The 19875-nt window shown below is 36.4% G+C and overlaps 1 protein-coding gene across 3 annotated transcripts in view; it reads right to left on the bottom strand.

The window, feature by feature from the left end:
- Positions 1-546: 546 nt before the first annotated feature.
- IL15 (interleukin 15) overlaps positions 547-19875 on the bottom strand; it is a 39031-nt gene continuing 19702 nt past the window's right edge. For all 3 annotated transcript variants that reach the window (XM_080403256.1, XM_080403254.1, XM_080403255.1), the window contains 5 exons: positions 5019-5128; positions 3671-3752; positions 3138-3179; positions 1415-1558; positions 547-814 (listed from right to left, as the gene is read on the bottom strand). In XM_080403256.1, coding sequence (XP_080259382.1) covers positions 701-814; positions 1415-1558; positions 3138-3179; positions 3671-3752; positions 5019-5128 — 492 coding nt within the window. In that variant the 3' untranslated portion in view covers positions 547-700. The remainder of the gene's footprint in view (positions 815-1414; positions 1559-3137; positions 3180-3670; positions 3753-5018; positions 5129-19875) is intronic.

Raw genomic sequence — 19875 nt, 5'->3', positions numbered from 1 at the left:
TAAGTAAATGGATTTACCTGAAAACCATGGTAGAAATAAATATATTAAGAGATAGCCGATACACCTTTAAGACAAAGAGGCCTTAGCTTGTGTTTTGACACTAGTTTGTTGAAGAAATATTTAATAAGAAAAAAATATGCAAGGAAAACTGTCACATGTGACTAAGAACAGAAGTGAGAGATGAGCTGCGATCTTCTACGAGCACAGATGGTAAAGGGAGAGATTTCAGATTACAAAAATAGCTATAGCCAAATGCTTTAAGAGGGTATGATAATTTTATATTAATAGTAATAAAAGAAGAGCTTTTCTCTGAAACCCCATTCAGTTAGCCCTGAGCTGATGTTCATGAGGACGTTCCCACTGCAGATACCGTGAGATCTTTTTAAAGAATTTTTTTGAAAAGTTGGTAAGTTGGGCAGTGTTTCTTTTCCAGTGAGCTTACCAAAAAATAAAGACACACTAAGTCAAGAAGAAGCTTTAAACCCTGTTAAATTCCTTTCATTTATATTTCATAAGTAATATCATTTTTATGTACTTATTTATGAATACTCTGTGAACTACAAGGATTTTATTATTTTTTACATGTTATGGTATGTAAGTAGGACTGTAAATGTTGCTCTTTTCAGTTTATTGTTGGTGACAACATCATTTCTCTGAGGATATTCATGGAAGATCTTGGTTCCCAACTTGTGTCTTTTGGTCAATGTTTGCATTCCTTCTGTATAACCTTTACAAAACTCTGTATAAATTCTGTAAAATTTTTTTCTTCATACTCTTCACATTCTTTGCACTTTGCTGATGTTGTAGAATTCAGCTGAAAAACAAAATGCAATAGTAAACCAGGATACTGATCTATTTTTTCTGAGAGAGAACTAACTCTTGTCTGTCCTGTGTTTTTTTTAATAACTCCAATGTAGTCAATGACTACAGAAAGCATTGCTGGAGGCTTACACAGTACTTATGGTCTGTGCAGCTCCTGGCCTGCTCTTTCAGTAGGATCAGCTTTCAAAGATACAGCACTTCAGTGAGAGATGCAAGTGGCTGTCCCTTTTGAAAATTAGGATCCTTTTCTGTATGTGTCTGACCATACCTGACTTTAGATACTGAAGTTCCAAACTGTTATTTATACATACACATTCAAACACCTTCATATGTATACATGCACAATCAAAAGTATCTGCTTTGAAGGGAATCCTGTTGTTTGGTTTTGTTTTTTTTTTTTCTAAAAAAAACACTAAATTTTGCTTTTTCATTGTTCTATGTGTAGCTTTTTCACTGTTATATGTACAGGTTACTACATCCCACTTGCTTTCATCTCTGCTATTCCACTTTTTATATGATGAAAGAGGTATTTCAGCTACTGAAGTAACACTTTTGACTTGCCTTTTTTCCACAGACTGTTGGTGTTACTTACCTTGTTTTTTTCAAAGCTTATGTTTCCATTTTTCCATATGTTTAATACATCCTGTGTTTTACTACAATTTTTGATAAGACATTCTTGAAGAATCACATTTGTCTCTAGGAAAAAGCATCTCATTACAGGTTCTTGGCATTCTTTCTGAAAAAATGAAGTTGTAATAGTTTTACGTTTAAAAAGGAATAAGTGAATGTAGGATATAATTTACCATGATGTGGCTAATTTTTATTTACTGCCACCTTCTCCTAATATTCAAATGCTTTTAAACATCTGCAAAGATTGGCTGTGAGAGCTAACAGCATAAAGGCCGGCCAATTTGCTAAGATGAGGTTAAATGTAGGGTCTTGAAGAACCCAGGAAAATAATTAATTAGGATAAAAATTTGGGATATAATTAAACTTAGCAGAATTAAGTTAGTATCATCCTTAGTAGTCTTCTTCAGAGATCTGAATTAAGAATAGGAAGAGGAGAAGAGAAAGCAGATATTACCTGTATTTCACAAATTAAAGACAAAGAGGCAGAGGTACTAATTTCTCCATCAAGTCAACAGTAAAGCCAAGAATAAGTCCCAGGTCGTCTAACTTCCATGTCAGATTGTCCCACTTTAAGAAAATCTTCCTGGCATTGCAGGGTATTAAATCAGCCATTACAATGGGTTAACCTCTCTGGCTCAGTTCAGTTAAGAGAATGTGTGTGCAGATGTGGATGTGTTTGTTTTGCGACCATTTTTCCGTCATGTACAGGGCTAACTGTACAGACGCATCAGACAGTGCTTTCTCAGGCTTGTCAGACCCACTGAATAAATCAACACCACTGTATTCTGCATGCACACTAAGACTATTCTGAGATGGTCAGGCCATCATTTCTAGGAAATCTTTCATTAACACTTTATGTACAAGATTCATGTATTTTCAGTGTTTGGCACAGTCCTTGCATGAATGTTTAAGTTGTCGGGAAAGTAATGTCTCAGGAGCAGGATACTACCACAGCAATAAATCCAGCCAGTTCCACCAGGGCTACACCAAAGGTGACTGCTTGGAGTGGGGTATTGGCTGGATTAATTTTCTTGGTGGGACGCATGTATCCTATGGAGTGCAGACTGAGCTCCACAGCAACAGATTATGAAAAAGTCCCTTCAGGAATGCATTTAAGATGATCATATTTTACATAGGTTTCTATGATTGCCTTAAGAATTAGTTGACAAATTAACATAATTCATCCTTTGCAGGATCTAATTCCTTGAGAGTACATAGGGATACATAGGTACATAGGCTAAGCTAAGGAATGGCAAAAGCAGAGAAATGCACAAGTACATGCTGACAGTTACTCTCCATATTCCACCTCTCCAGTATTTTATGCCATTAAATAGCTCATGGTGTTAAGCAAATGACTTTGGAAGTATTTTCTTTGTCATTCTTTTCCTCCTTCAAATTACAAACAAATACCAACAGTATTTTAGCAGTGTTTAATAAATTAATTTTGGATCATCCTTTTAAATTGAATTATTTTAATAGCAGATGATTCAATAAGAAGAATTAATACCTGCTTACAAAATTTATCGTAAGTACTTTAACTAACAAAACTCTTCCTTCCAAGGCAAATTATTTGATTTCTGAAACTTTTCTCAATTTAGACCAAGGCTGCCTTAGGAGAAAGTTGCTAGTAAAGAAAAGAAGCTATCATATTAGACCAGTTGTGGCCAAATTTTAAGTTTACTTACATCCTCATCTGTGTTTGCAGTATATAAACTGACATCAATGTCCTAAAAGAAAACAGGAGTTAGAATTATGAACATTAACTAACAGATGTAGAGATAATAAAGCTAACTCTGCAAAACATGGATTAGCTCCAAATTTAAAGGCCCAATCCATCCAAGTACAGGGAGCCAGCAAGTCAAAGGATCTTAAAGTAACCCAGTAACCTGCAGGATGGGCTTAACTGTGAGGAGGACTCAACAGAATCAAGTCCTACAATACTTTCTCTGAAGGAGCTAATTCCCAAGCCCACTGCCCATTTTCTTATGAAAAGCGAGAAAGAAAATAGTATGTAATTCTAGATTCTGCAGTATTTGGTCAGCTCCAATTCCCTTTAACCTCCTATTCCTTTGCTTCCACCCATGAAACAGCATTATACAAACACCATTCCTTTTCCTTCTCCCTGTCACTGGCACTTCTTAACTGAGTACAGTGTTAAATATTTAATTATGTCAGCTCCTATGATTATAAGAAATGAAGACTTCTTTTATTAACTTACTTTGGATGTCTTGATCTGCTCCAAATCTTTCAGAACTTCTGCCCACTTGCACTGACCTGCTGCTGTCTTTGGTACAGAAGCACTAGAACAGAAGAAAACAAGTGACCATTAGGCTAAACACTAGGTATACACAATGTTTATGCTGGAAGAAGAGTCAGAGATCATTAAGAAATTATAGGTACATTGCTTACATGTATACAAATATATGGTAAATGTGTGGGGCAAATATATTTGACAAATTATAAAATCACACAGATAAATATAATATAGATCATATAGATAAAAGCTATCTCAGAGTCACACACTGTATAAACAGTCAATGTGGTTTTAAAAAGGCCAGTTTTGTAGAAAGTAATGCAAGAGAAAGGTTAAACTACTTAATGTAAAATACCTACAATTCTTTTAAAGTGTACAAAAAATCACAAATTTCAAAGTCTCTTATATGAAAAATCCACCCACCCACCCACCCCCACTACTATGGAATTTCTGACTTAAGCCCTGTAGAAATGTAAATTTTTGTGTACCAGGAAAGCTTCCTCCTGCTATGTATAAGATTTTGCACAAAGTGAACCACTAAAGGGTGGAAGGGAGATTTCCCTTCTCCTTGGAAGATTTTTGGAATGTGAATTGCAGTTTTAATGTATCCCCACTTGGATCCCTAATTTGGATGCCTTTCAATACTGCTGTACTATAAATAATACACAACAGTGTAGGGAAAGACAGACCAATTGTTTTGGGAAGTTGGTTTGAAACAAGCAGTTGTTAAACTTTAAAGCCTTAACCAAAGGCTCAAAAATTACAAGATTGGAAAAGGAAAATAAATGGGGTTTATAACAAGACTCAGAGGACACTTACCATGTTTTTGCCAGGGAGAGAGAGAAGAAATGTCAGACCTTAGCAAAGAGATTTGATTGAAGGGGCACAAGGAGAAAACAACTAGGGCATGCAGGCCCTTGAAGCATGGCCAGTTTTCTAAGACAGGAAACTGGAGTGAGAATGGAAGGAGGCATTTCATATACATAACTCAGCATACGTACTTAAAAATGCTTGCATGTGGCAGTTTTTTCATTGCAAAGACATATGGCAATCGATGGAGGTCTTTAAATGCCACAATTCCAACAACTTGAGGGTTACCACAGCAATTAGGGCCAGGATGCAATCTTGACCGTACTGAGCCTCGCCAAAGACAGAATAAAGTAAGGGATAGTGGCCTATGAAGCAATGCAGGACTGCATGTCATGGCAGGAGAGGATCCACTCTCTAAAGTGACTTGAGGCAAGTAACAGCTGTAATAGTAAAAATAAATAATATGCGCTTACTGTCTAATTAACATAGACTTTGTATTTACCATAGGAAGAAGATGATTAGTCCCATCTCATTCTTTAAAAGGCCAAAGAAATGGCAGTTCAGAAGAAGACACAGCTGATATTGCAGGCAAACACTTTTCAGGTGTGTTTTCTGAAAGACATAACCAAGACGATAACTTATCACAGTCTGATTTCACAGAATTTTGCTTTAGTACTGACTTAATTAACCAATTTGACAAGGCATCCAATCAAGACAAGACTACCTGTTGTGTGTAGATTGAAAGACCAGCTGATTTGAAGCTTGCAGAAATATATAATCACTTTACAAAACAGTTGGTAGAAAATCAGATGCTGAAGACATGCTACAAAAATGTGAACTTATCCAGGGCTCTCTATTTATTTATTTGTTCATACTGCAGACTGCAATTTAATGCAGGGACAATATTAAAGAACTTTTGTTTTGTTTTCCATCCTGGAGGTCTTTCCCCTGGCTATCTATCCAAATTCTATGAATTACCTACAACGATAATATTACCTACAATATTGTGGTTGCATATATATGAAATTCTGCACTGAATACATCAAACGCTATAGTTATGTGTATAGAACTTAATTATAATACTTAGATATATTTATACTTTTTTACATAAACTATGTACATCTAATAGTGGGAAATTATGCATTTAAGAATTTTGTCAGTGGAGTCTGGCAATTAGAAATACGGAGGAAGTGTGGGTTGTGAGCTATGCATTGACCATCAGCAAACATTTCACTTGCACAGCCTGGGCACCTTTGTTTGAAAGGCACAAGCGCTTTCATTTGAGCCCATACAGTTCCTTCACAGAGCTAGGTTAATTATCTGCAACTGGGCTTTTGATCAAAGATTTTATTTCTTACCATTTGTACAACACTTTTATATTAACTGACCTAAGCAATGCTTCATTACTAGTGATTTATTTACATACTAACTTGCAAGTGAATATTTAAAAATGGACCAGAGAACGTAATAAAGCTGTGCAGTGGTAGAAGTATCAAAATGGGAGGTCAGTCCATACCTTGTCATGTTTACAGGTTTAACTTCCTGAAAGCCACCTTATTAAAGTATCTACTGGCAAAGCCAGGACATTAATACTTACATGTGTCACACGAAGAGTATTTGTAACAAATATTTGTTACTTTTTTAAATAGGAAATGTTTTAACTGCATTGCAATTTGTTTCCAAAACCCACAGATACAGCTGAAATAGCATAATAACCTGATCACTACATAAATTTCCACACTCAATAATGGAAAGCAGTGCCAGATCTTTTATCACCTGTGGGTGTCCAAAACCTGTTAAATAAGAAGTATGTAAGTTAATGATAAATAGATAATCTAAATTATGGTAAGGCCAGAGCAAGTAATACCTCATCCATCTTCTGAACTATTTCAGAATGGAACATGCTGTGTTATTGTTACCCAAAGTATGTCTAAAAACAAGGTGGTACCTGTTACTGTCTCCACCACAAATGGAAATTGAAAATATGTGAGTATTAAAACCAAAATATTAAGAATGTATAAATATATGTATTTTCCAAACATACAAGAATGTAATGGAAATATTAACTGCTTGGTTATGGTCAAAATTGCTAAATCATTTTCTTATAGTATGACAGAAAGGCTGTAACATTTCCACAGTGATCTGAAATTTGTCATGGTGTTGGTTTTGTTGTTTTTTAAATCTACATACTAATTGTTTTGATTTGGTTTGCCAGTCTTTAGAAAATATCCTAGTTTGGGATTTGTTTGTTTGTGGTTTTTTTTTTTTTAATTGAAGTTCAAAAGTAGCCTTATGGGAAAATTCAAGGTACATTTAAAGAAATTTAAAATCTGATTTGTTGGATACAGCTGAAAAAAAACAGATTTCAGTCCCATGTTAATTTTTTTAAATTTGCTTTAACAAAATTATGTAAAATGTATTAGAAACATTTTGCAATATGTGAACATTTTGATCGTTTTACAAGCCAGTGTTTATCAAACAAGATGAGATGGCTACAAATGAAAATATGAAAGACTTATGTTGAGTCCTAAGAACTTACTAGCTTTGTGTTTCATAATTAGTATTATTAAAAACCTGATTTGAGAAGGAGTTTCAGTCCAACTGCATTGTCAAATTTATGCTGTAGACCAAAGTGTTCAAGGTAAGGAAAATAATACATTATAGTACCTAATGAAAAATGGGGCAGGGTTATCATTAGCTTGTCATTTGTTTTCTTTTTTAAATAATTGTTCACTGTGGTGACAATGGATCACTGTGTTCTTTATGATTAGTCTAGTTGCCTTGATTTTTGTTTTCTTAAGTATGCTAGGTAACTATTTTATTGTAATGAAATAATCATTGTTAATTTAAAATAAAATCTTAGCCTGTAGAAGTAATGGAGAACTTGTACTGATTGTGAAATGTATTAAAAATACACTACATGCACACTCTGAAGGATATTCCATCTGTTTATAGAGAAGGAAGTTCTTAACTTCAATTAGATCACCTAACACATTCCTTTCAATAATTCAGGGCCATTTTCTACTTGAATTTCTTTATTATTTCATCCAAACTATTATGCAACAACATAAGGATTGTTAGCTTACTTATATGCTTGACAAATTGTTCTCCTGCCTTGAACACACATTGCTGTAATGTAAGAATTTTATTTGCCTAGTGTCAGTTATTCATTTCTTACTCTGTTTAATCATTACCAATTCCTCTCTGTCTTTGTTATGTCTCTGATACTTACCCTGGTTTTATGGAAGCTTGAACATTGGACAAGGGAGCAGCTCATATTTAGATATATAAATATTTTTATCTGTAGCTTGCGTCCTGATAATCTGCAACTATAGGTTAAGGATTAAAGCCTTTGTAAGTGAATATATGTTATACCAAAATGCCATTAAGAGTTATGATATACACAATAATCTGTTTAGAAAAGGAATGTTGGTTTTTTATAATGAAGTTAAAATGAAGCACTTTAAGAACAGTTACCACTGAGTAAAATCTAAGCCACAGTGGTACTGCTTTCTCTTTAAAGAAGCAAATGTATAAGCAAATGACAAAACTTTTCCTTAACAAGACAGAAAAAATAGCTGATTTTGCTGTTTTGGCTGTCATAGAAACTATAATCTAACTTAGTCAAAAAGAAGTATTCATAACACTTTACAATATTCAAGTTATATCTGAAAGAAAGTACAGAAAGGTAAAATTACATGTCTGTGCCTCTGTATGATGTATCTAAATTTCTTTCTTAAAAGTTGCTTATAAATTTCTCAGTGAATCCTTGAGATGTGAGAGTCATAAGAAAGTTTAGTTCCTGTGCAAGGTGGTGTTGTTATCTATAAAGGTCCAGTATTTTTATTGCTTATTTTGAACTGTATTTTTCTTCTCAGGGAATTTAGATCCTGAAGAACAACTCCTTGACCACCTCTTGTTTATATGTGCATACGCTTTCAATACTGTTCTTCAGCCTAAAAAAGCTCGTTCCCTCATTGGGATCCCTGTGGTGAGTAAGTAGACAGCAGCCTTTGCTCAGCCTCCATTTTGCTAGACTGTCGTTGTAGGCCTGGTCCAGACGGAACTGATTTTCTTCATAGTAGCTGGTATGGTGCTACATTTTAGCTCGGTGAACAAAACAGTGTTGCAAACTCACCAGTGTTTTAGCTATTGCTGCACAGTGCTTGCAAGTCCTTCTCTTTTCCTCACTCTGCTCTCCCCTACCACCCTCAAGCGCATGGGCTGGGGGTGCAGAAGAGGTTGAGGGGTGACACGGCCAGGACCGCTGACCCAAACTGAGCGAAGAGATACATCATACCATAGAACATCACGCAGTGTTAGAAGGATGGGGTGGGGTGGGGGGAGTTTTTCAAAGCTAACCATTGCTCAGGGACTGGCTGGGCATCGGAGACTGGCTGGGCATTGGTCTGCTGGTGGGAGGTGATGAGTGACTGCTTTTGCATTACTAGGGTTTTTTTTTCAATTTTTTTCTTTACTTACTAAACTGCCTTTATCTCAATCCCTGAGTTTTTTCTGACTTCCACCCCTCCAGTTCTCTCTCCCGTCTGTCTGAGGTGGGGAGTGAGCACACTACTGGGTGGCAGCTTAGCTACCAGCTGGGGTCAACCCACTACAACTATACAGTGCCACCTCTGGAAGCCTCCATTTCTGTGATGTTCCTCACAATGCTCATCTGCTTCACTGCTCTTGAAAGCAAGTGACCAGAAGCATATAACATACTGATATGTCATGAAGGATTTAGAAACTGGTGCTAATATTTTCACTTTCCACAGGAAACAGGGAACTGCCTAGTGCCAGTGCTTTCTCCATGACTGTATCACACTGGTGGCTCATACTTCAATATGAGTTCCCCTCATTCCCCAGAAGTTCCCCTTCCAAAACTTTATGTCCAGTTCTTTCATAATCCTGGAGTTCCCCTAATTCCCCAAAAGTTCCCGTTCCAGAACTTTATGTCCAGTTCTTTCAGAATCCTGGAATGTCTGAAGAATCTTTCACTATTTGTGCATACACACACACACTCATCTGCGCCCCGCAAAACACACCAACACACCAAAAAAAAACCACCCCCACCCCCACCCCCAAAAAAAAAAACAAACCCAAAAACCAAAAAAACCAACTAAAGTCTAACTTGCTTAATTTTTGGCAACTCTCAATTTTTCCCAAACTTCTTGACCTCTCAAACACATCTTTTTTCTTAATCAGTCCTTTCTCCCTTTGCCTGTGGGCTTTCTGGCTAGTCTCAATGGTGCTGACAGGTGTCACTAGTCTTTCCATTCCTTACTCCTGTAAGCAAATCATCCTCCTCAGACTGTTCTCTCTTGTAACAACCTGTATTCCATTTTTGTTCATCTTCAGCTTCTTGGTTTCCCTCTCTTTTCTATGTGTATGAAGTGTTGCTCTTACTTGTTGCCACACAAAATTTTCTCGTCTTCATTCTCTAGAGCATTAGACCTCTTCTTGCACATTATTTATCCTGTTTTGCTCAGTCTCTACTTCTACCCTGCTCTACAGATGCATCCTCAACACTTTCTCTTTGACTTCTTGTGCAACAAAGGGCACAATCTTCTTCTCTCTGTTACTGCTGCAAATTTCCCTCTAAAATTGTACCATCAGCTCCAGCTCTCTCTAGTCCTTGGACATTTTATTGAGCAACGTCTCAGGCATAGGGTGTTTTTTCAGATCCATATTCAAGTACTGTCTACATCATGCAGAGCCGAGCTCTACGCCCGTTCATTTGCATTGTTTCTGCAATTCTTCTTCAGTGTCTTGTTGTCACAATAATTATAGCCTCCTTTAGAGAACTCTGCCTCCTCCCCCAGCAAAATCCCATCCTGTGGCTCTTTTTCTGCTGTTCTCTGTTGGCTACATTAATTGTTCTGTCCTCCTGTGCTAGGGCAATCCCTTTCAAAGGGACAAAGTGCCAAGTAGCTATACAACTAGAGTGCAGCATCTACTTAAGGTTGTGTATTGTGCATAATATTTGAGCTCATTCTCTATGCTTAGAAGCATAGAGAGCATTTTTAATGTCAGAATCTATAAGACTGGGAAGAAAATCAGATGTTTTTTCCTATTTGTACCCTAGTCTTGTAAAAAGAAAGAGGCTTGCTTTTTTTTTTTTTAAGATTTTTTTTTTCCCGAGCAAAACCATTGAGAGTAAAGATTTCATAGACTAATGGAAGCAACTAAAAAAGGAATGGAGCCCATAAAGAAAGCAATACTTCTGAACTAGATAGATGTTTCAGTATCGAGCCCTTAAACAGGTAATTCTGAAATCAAATTTTCATGGATCTTGAGTAAGTTTTAGGGGAAAGACATGTTCTTAGTGCCTTGTTATGGAGTAAATGCTGGGAAACACTGCAAGTCAAAGGAGTGGGCTCACTAAAGGATCTCTCTTCTCTTTTATTCCTAAGTTCACCTAGACAGTTTTAAGGGAAAAAAACAAAGGAAAACAAACAAACAAAATCCCCAATTATGAATTATTATTAGAACGTATTTATTCTGATGGGATAGAACTCAGCGATAAAAACAAAGAACCACATTAATGTGCTCCTGAAACTATAAGAAATTCTGTAGCAGATGCTACCTATATCTACACCTTGAGAGTAACTTCATTTGTGTGTTATCAACATCAACAGAAAGTAATATTTTCCTATGAAGGGATCTAGTACTAGGGTCTTAAATCCCTTCCCAATTTCTACAGACTAGTCCCATCTATTGAAGGAACATATTTTACAGCTTTGGTAAGTTCTGTTCTGAACACTATTTGATGCAGCAATCATTAAAAAGTTGCTTCTTTGCTATCGCGGTGCCTGAATCTATTATGATTCCATAGCCATTTTAGTTCTTCTTCTCCCTTCTTAGCCATCTTCACATAGAAACCTAGGAAATCAGCCCTCAAGCTCCACCAGGTGTTACCAGCAGCTCTCCTCCCCAAGGTCTGAAGGCAGAGAGCGAGCTTTCCACTTTTCTGTCTAGCTTGTACTTACTGATCCAGGAAGGAAGTCAGTGGAATTACTGAGTGTTAAAATCACACGCTTGAATGCTTGTCTGGATGAGAGTCAAACCATGCCTTATATTGTTATGTCTTCAAGCCTTTATTTCACAAAGCTAAAGTACTTTCATAGAAGCTTTGTATATAGCTAGTTAGGCAGGCTAAAGCATTTTTGCAGCTGCCATTTTAAAACTGGGCACTCTTTAAATATTACTCCTGTTCATTTACTTCCCTTTGACCCCCGTCCCCCCAAGAACTATAGCTTTCCTTGTTTTTATTGTATGGTGGTGGCTCTCCTATGGAGTACTACCCTAACTGGTTTATTCCGCTCATGAGTAGCACTTACCTTCAAAAGAGTATTCTCATTAATCAGTATGGAAGGAAACTCTTGCAGTTCTTGGTTTGCTTAAATACTTTTGATTTGATTTTGACAGTCATCCAGTAGGACCTTCCTCTCCTATATGCTCTTACTAATTGGCATTTATGCCAGAAGTTTGCAATGCCTGTTGGAAAATTTTGCTAAAAGGTCACAGAGTCAGAGTCATTGCTGTTCCACTCAATACCTTAAACATCAGAATTTGAAATGTAAGAAGTTAAATATTTCCTTTGACCTTTTTTTGCAAAACATACTTGAGGCCTGGGGCTCATACCATTGCCTTATAGAGATGTGTCCTATACTTGGCTATAGGCCTGAGAGGAGGTTTGTCCTTGGTGCAAAGAATGATTTTACATGCTTCCGAGGAACCTTACAGTCACAGTAGCAGTGAAACCCAACAGAAGTGTTGCAGTATTTAGGGATAAATATTACTAGGTGAATATAAGTGTGAACATTATAAAATAAGAGCTTTCTTTCTAGTCTGTCTGCTTTCACTAATTTGTCAGAATCTCAGAACAACGCATACTCCATGGCCACAAGCCTCTTCCATTAATAGTTCTGCTTGAAATAGGGGTGCCAGGTCCCTATTTACATGATTGAGAGACCAGGACATCAAACATGTTGCTTACTCCATACGTTAGACTTACCCTTGCCTGCCAATTCTCTCTCAAGTATTTTTTGTTGCTGGCAAAATCTACCCAGAAAAGAAAGCTAAGAAAAGAATACATGCTTCTTTCTTTTTACATCCTTCCATGTAATGTCAGTCTTTCAAGGTATCAATCATTTATTGAATTATGAAGGATCAACTTAATGTTGTCCTGATGCAAACATATGACGTTAACGCTAGGTGTGCTTTACAAACACTGTAATTGATAAATAGAGAAGCCCCAAGTTTTAGTAATGGCAAAATCAATGGTTTAAAGGCATAGTCAGTAAAGAGGAGGTACACAGCAAAAAACTTCATTTGTAGGTCACAAATGGTTAGCTTTGACCATTTATCCCCAAACAGCCTGCCTCAGGATGCAATATGCAATAATTAGTGAAAAGGCCTTTCAGAGTCTACTCTCCTGGATTAGTAAGCAGTTGAATCACAGGAGATTCAAAATGTAAAGGACATTGATAAAACACACAAAAAAAGAGCCAGAACTAGTCAGCACTGAAGATTTTTTAGCAAAATATGTCCTGATCTATATATGCTGTCAGGCATCTCTGTAAATATTAATTGTGACTTTTTTTTCTTTTTTCTTTTTTTTCTTTTTTTTTTTTTTTTTTTTTTTTTTGCCATGGCAACAAGTACCCAACAGGAAACGAAAATACATTTAGGGATAAAATCTCTGTGCCTTTAGGGGTAGGTCTTTATCACCTAGAATAGTGCCATACACAAAAATTTAAACAGTAAAAAATATAAAGGATGTCATACTGATGCATAAAAGTTGGAAATCCTGAGACCAGAAAATAGTTATCACAGAAGCTACTGCTGGACAAGTAATATCTCAGCCTCAGCAAAACACTTAGCCCTGAGACTGTGAATAGTATCATATGCTAATAAAGCTCCTTAACACACTTTTAGTAGATAGAAGACTAAAAATAGCAAATGCAGTTCTCAAAATGGTAAAGGCAGTATTTTCAGAACTTTTTCAAAAAAGGAAAATTATAATCTATAACCCTCTCTTACAGCGATACTTTCACTGGAATTTCCTGGATCTTGAAGTAAACAGGCAGGATGTAGTTTGAAATACTCTACTTTTTCTTGTGCTTTTGTTTTTTCTTTAAAGAGCAGAATTAAATCCTAATGTGTGTCAATTGCCACAGCTTTACTGAAGCCAATGAAGTTATTTCCATTTCCAGAGTTGCTGAGAATTTGACCAAAATGTTATACTGGGAAGAACAGATTTATTGAACAACAGAGGAAAGCAGCACACAAACTTCCAAAAGAAATACTGTAAATAGATCAATAGGCAGAAAAAAACTAGTATCAGGATTCAAAGAAAGAAGAACAAAATATCTCTACTATATATTTGTTTAATATTTCTGCACAGGAAAGACAAACAAATTTGGAAAGGAAATTATTTCTGCTTTATATTACTCTAAATCACTTACAAATAACAATGCAGTAAGACTTACAGCAACTGAATAATCATCCTTAGTTTCTTGCCTTAGGATGCAGGAAAATTGATTATTGGAATTGCTCTACAGAAGCCTCCCCCTTTCGTGTAAATTTTGAATGTGGTTTTGTGGAATGTAATGAATTATGAGATTGCACACAGAACCACTTTTTCAATATGTGTGCAAGTGGTGCGTGCAATACAGTAGTTCTCATTTAAGGTTTCTTCAATTTGTATGAGTGATAGTTTTCCTTCATTTCTTGGCAGCCAAACCCAGAATGTATAGAGGAATGGAAGAGTGTGTGCAAACTAATGAGAGCTGAAGCAATACTAAATTATATTAAGCTGGTTTCTGTATCATAGCTCTTAAAAAAGAATAAATGGTAGTCATAGTCCTTAACAGTGTAGCACAGCACTCACCCAGAAAACCAAATTTTCTTTCAGACGGGGTAAGATGAGTCTACTAGTGAGTACATTCATTTAGACAAGTGTTTTTAAAAAGATTGAAAAAACGACTTCACAGGGATGTTAAAGCAGTTGTGTATAAAATAATTGGCAATACTGTGAAGCACAAACAAATCCCTGGGTGCCTTTATATAATAAATGTGTGTGGAACAATATTATTGAAAAGAAGTAAACTTTTGGATCAAATTACAGGTTTGCACTCTGGGATTGCTTACTTCATTGATTTAACATACAAAATGTTTAAGCCAAAAGCAACTCGCTTTGTTGATAGTAATTGAGTGATAACAAATGTTTCCGATATGCTCATACAAGCATATATTATATATATATGTGTGTGTGTGTATAAACTGTAAAGAGATTAAATACACATTGTAAGTTTAACCTATGACCACATGGCAAAAAGTCAATCAATTCTATTAAATTAATATATATGAATTTGTATTATTTACAGAATTATGATTTGTATTGCTAAGTAAAAGAAACATTTTGGGAGATAATGTAGCCTGCCAGAAAAATTAGTATTTCTTACAAACTGGAAAGCCACATCTTCAGATCAACATCAATCAAATAAAAAAAACCCCAAATTAGACTTATTTTCAAAATGGACTGCTTTCAGCAGCTCTCACTGAAATAAATGCCTGTTTCAGCAGTAGGTAACTAATTTACTAAATGTGCCACATCCACCTTGTGGGAAGACGTAAGAGGCACAATTTTCCCCATAGTCTTCTTTCCAGGCAAGTTTTTTCATCACTGTTGAATGGTAAAGCTAGAAATTAGTTCTATGACATCCTAAGCAAGGGCTGATAGTGTTTGATCTGCCTCACAATCACAGTCTCTCTTTTTTAAGGAAAAAAAAATTTACCAAAAGTATTAATAACTGTGTGTCATACTGTTTGCCTGAACAGTACTAGGTTTGCTGAAGGCAATATAGCCCTGCAGTCTTATATAGGCTTTTCTTTGCTCTCCCACCAGCTAACTGCTTGCTTGTCACCAGAGGAAGGTATCTATTTGTCCTGAACCAGAGCATAACACTGCAAACTGATTTACTTTGTTGTCCTTCTAAGAACAACTAACAAAGTTTGGTTTTGGCAGATGTTCATCCAAATGCCACGTAAGGTCCACATGGTTGGTAAAGTTAGAATCAAATTCAGAAGTCACCAAAAATATGGCCATTCTCATAAAGCCTGGCACCCTCTGGTCTTAAAACCAAAATAGGTGTCGTGCATACTGCACAAAAAGTTGCAGAATGCAACTGAAATGAAATCAGTGGGGAAAATTCATATCAATTATCACAGATGAGTCCCAAGCAGCCACCTGCCTTATGAAACTTTTGTGACTAAATGTTTGAAGCTTAGCTTTATACTGAAGTCTTAGGATTGCATTCTCTGTGACTCATGCTATTAATAATAAATCTCTGGGCATTTCAGCGTGAGCCCCCTAGAGGCCAAGGAACCAGCTGACTGTCCAAATAAGCATTCCTCTTCCATTGTTTTTGAAAATTTAACTGATAGCACTGGGGGCCTGTTTTCACATGGGAAAAAAAATCAGAACAAAAGGAGGTTGTGTTACACCTGTCTCAGGTCAGAATGAACAAACCGACACATTCTTCCCACTTAGCAACTCCGAAACCAAAGCACAAAGTTGTCATCAATGCAAACACTTATTCTAAGAACGAAAATAAGCATGATAGGCTCTTTCGCCAATGTTCCTAGTGCCCTCTCCGTAAGATGTGCAAACTGGATAATCAGCTGTAGCTGAGAGTATGGTTGAAATGTGCATGCTGTAGAATTTTACACTTTCCCTAAAATCAGGAATTTTGAGATTTGCAATTGAGCTCACTGACTTTTTTCTCCAACTCTCTTCTTTAGAAGTTGAACTTCTGAACTACTGAACTTGACTCCTCCTCCTGAGAACACACACCTAGAAGTTTTCAACACTTCTGCAAGAACAGGTACAGCACCATTTCAGTTCCAAAAACCAAATCTTCTTCTTGGGTTTTTTTTTCCCCAAATTTCACATCTGATTGATTTTTCCAAAATGAATGATTCCTTCCTGCCACTTTACAGTACCCCTGTTGCATGCCATCTCAGAAAGTCTTGCAGATGAATTAGGCCAGATTTAACACTATTCCTTGTTTTACACTTTGACATTACTATCTTTGTCTTAGACCTATATAGGCAGCCAGTAACAGTTTTGCATCAGAGTAGCCATAGAAGAGTTGGCTTGTTGAAAACCTGTTTTATATTAAAGCTAATTTACACAGCTTCGGTACACTCAAAGGCCTGCAGAAAATCCTGTTGTAAGAAGTATGTCACACATAATGACTCTTCATTAGTCCCTGCTGGTCTTCAGGTAGTATGTACCTTATAGGAAAGTGATAACAGGCAGATGAGAAAGGGTTATACTCCTTACAATTAGGTACATGTCTCTGATAGGAATTAGGGAAGGACATAGAATTTAGGAATAGCAGAGCTGACTGTAAGCAGAAGTCCTCTAGGCCTGCTGTTTCCAACCACAGCCAGTCGTGAATGCTAAGGGAAAAGTGTACTGATACCTCCCAGATACATTCTCCAGTCTCCAGCGAAGGAGAATGCATATAAACCTTGTCAGATTCAGGGCTAGTATTTTCAAGTTTATAACTTCACTAGCCTTTTTTCCCAGCTCTTTATCAGCATATTTTCTTTTTAATGGATTTTTTGGAATTTTATGTAGCAGTTTCTTCTATGTAAATATTTTTTTCAGCTTTCATTTCAAATTTTGACAGGCAATGTTAAGTTCTAAACTTAAAATATGAAGTTAAGTAATTTAAAAATGCAAAATGTTACATTCATAAGGACTCTTCATAATGTAATTTTCTAAAGAGTACTGCTTTTACAAGCATGTATAACCTAAGGGAGCATATCTTCAATGTCTTAAGTCAGCTTGAGTTTTCTAAAAGTCACGATGTCGCTACCTTGGGTAAACATACATATTGTTTTCAGGCATTACCATGGAACAAATGCTGGTATTTACCCTTTTCCCAAAAACAAGTATTTAATTTCTTTGTCATTTCAATCTATTTATTTTTGTTTCAGTCCACCAGGCACTATAAGAACATTTTCATCATTTGCAGTAGCTATTCCAAAACTGAGCAACCTAGTTGAAAACAAGAAAACAAACTTTCTCCTCTCTTAGTCGCAAACTTTGAATTAAAAAATTCATGAAAGGGCTAGAATTTACTAATTCTAAATACTTGGGACAATGTACCGTACTTTCAAGATTACTTATGGCACCAAGGCAGGCACCTGTAGAATTCTTCAGAGCACATAGCAAAGTTTCATCCCATAGACCCAATTTTGTGGGCAGCTGAAGGGATGATAAATATCAGTTTATTCTATTAGCTTCAGTAAGAGTGAGGCATTTATACTACTCAAACACCTAGCATATTTTTTCCAAAGGTGCTTCCCTGTCCTTCAGAAAATCTGAGGGATCCTGAGCAAAAAGAATAACCTATTATTTTGAGAATGCTCCTTTTTTCTTCTATATCAGAAATAGTTTAGCTACTCACATTTAACTCCTACAAGACCAGATTCAAATAGTCTTTGAGCATGTTACTTCCATTCCTGTTTCTTTGGAATGAAGACTGACAAAAGTTGTAAGCCAAATACAAACCTAACTAGCAAGCAAAAAAAATCAATCATTCACAATCTTATATGATAAAAATACTGTAACGGTTAAAAATCTGCAAAATTGCTGAGAAATATGGCACATTATGGTTTATTCTGGTTAGAAATACTAAGTAGTACATTTAAAGTAAAGGTTTCTCTCATTTGCAAAACATTTTAATGGTTATGTGAACTAGAGAATATGACCCTTTCTTTAGAAAATAATTGAAGTATAAACAAAAATCAAAATTAAGATCCATGATTTAAATGAAGGGGGGTTTTGTCTGCTGATACTTAAGTCAGGACAAAACAGATGTCTTAAATTATCCTAAGATAGATGAGTCTGTCCCAGTTTTCAGATGCTGCCATATTTTTGATATGGTATGAGCACTGAACTGTTAGGAAAGGTACTGGCAAAAACCTTCAGATCCTAGAAAGCACAGAGGATCACTACTAGCCCTCCATCTTGCTGGATCACCTTACTGTTGAAAAGTCACTTTTACTAAGTGTAATACAGAGCTTGGGTTGGCCTTCTTGACATTTTTACATCAGTTCACTTTCAGTGCTGTATCTTACTCAGAGTGGTAGTCAAATTATCTATTACCTTCTTGCCAAAAATTGTCATATGTGCACAGCACAGAAACTTGCATTATTATCAAGTCACTCATCTTCAGCTGGTTGAAAACTACTAGAAAACTACTTTGTCCTCATTATAACCCATGTACCTTGGATTCACACATAGTTTAAAATGAGACATGAAATATTCATGTGTCATTTAAATTATGCAAAATGATCTACAGGCATCCATCAAATCTTATGAATCTGAGACATATTTTCAGTTACATGAGAGCAAGAGATAAGTGGAGGTTTTGTCCTTAAAAAAAAAAAAAAAAAAAAAAAGGAAGACAGAAAAAAGAAGCAATTGTTTCAGAAGTAGAACATGAGAAGAGTTTTGCAAAGATTCCCTTGGAAAAAACAGTCTCACAGATAATTGAAGACTGAATGTATCAGTAGTGTTCATGCTCTAGATATTTCTATTATATCATCATACATCTATAATAACGTAGAATCATAGAATGGTTTGGGTTGGAAGAGACCTTAAAGACCACCTAGTTCCAACCCCCTGCCACGGGCAGGGACACCTCCCACCAGCCCAGGTTGCTCCCAGCCCCGTCCAGCCTGGCCTTGAGCACTGCCAGGGATGGGGCACCCACAGCTGCTCTGGGCAACCTGGGACAGTGCCTCACCACCTCACAGTAAAGGATTTCTTCCTAATATCTAATCTAGATCTACCCTCTTTCAGTTTAAAGCCATTCCCCCTTGTCCTATCCCTACATGCCTTTGTAAAAAAGCCCTCTCCAGCTTTTTTGTAGGCCCCTTTAGCTATTGAAAGGCCGCTATAAGGTCTCCCTGGAACCTTCTCTTCTCCAGGCTGATATCTTCATATGTTCAGGTAGTTAGATAATCCCTAACCAAGATAACAAAAGTTAGCAGTATAGAGGGTTTTGAGCACAATGCATAAATCACATGTTTTTTGAATATGTAATAATGGAAGAGAGAGAGTAAGAAAGCCCATAAAGCTGCCTGGATTATAGGTATCCAACTGCTGAAGATTGTTTTCTCAAAGCTCAAGATAAATATGAATACTAGAAAGGAGAGCTACACCTTGTGTTCTGATCAGCTACAGAGAATGCAAATGGTAACAGCAGGTACCCATAACAATTTTCAACTGGGTTTATGCCCATGGGGAATTCAAAACCAGTGCATCATAGCTC

This window comes from Falco punctatus (genome assembly GCF_963210335.1).
Source record: "Falco punctatus genome assembly, chromosome: 1".
Classification (NCBI taxonomy): Eukaryota; Metazoa; Chordata; class Aves; order Falconiformes; family Falconidae; genus Falco; species Falco punctatus.
This window is presented reverse-complemented; position numbering and strand designations above follow the sequence as displayed.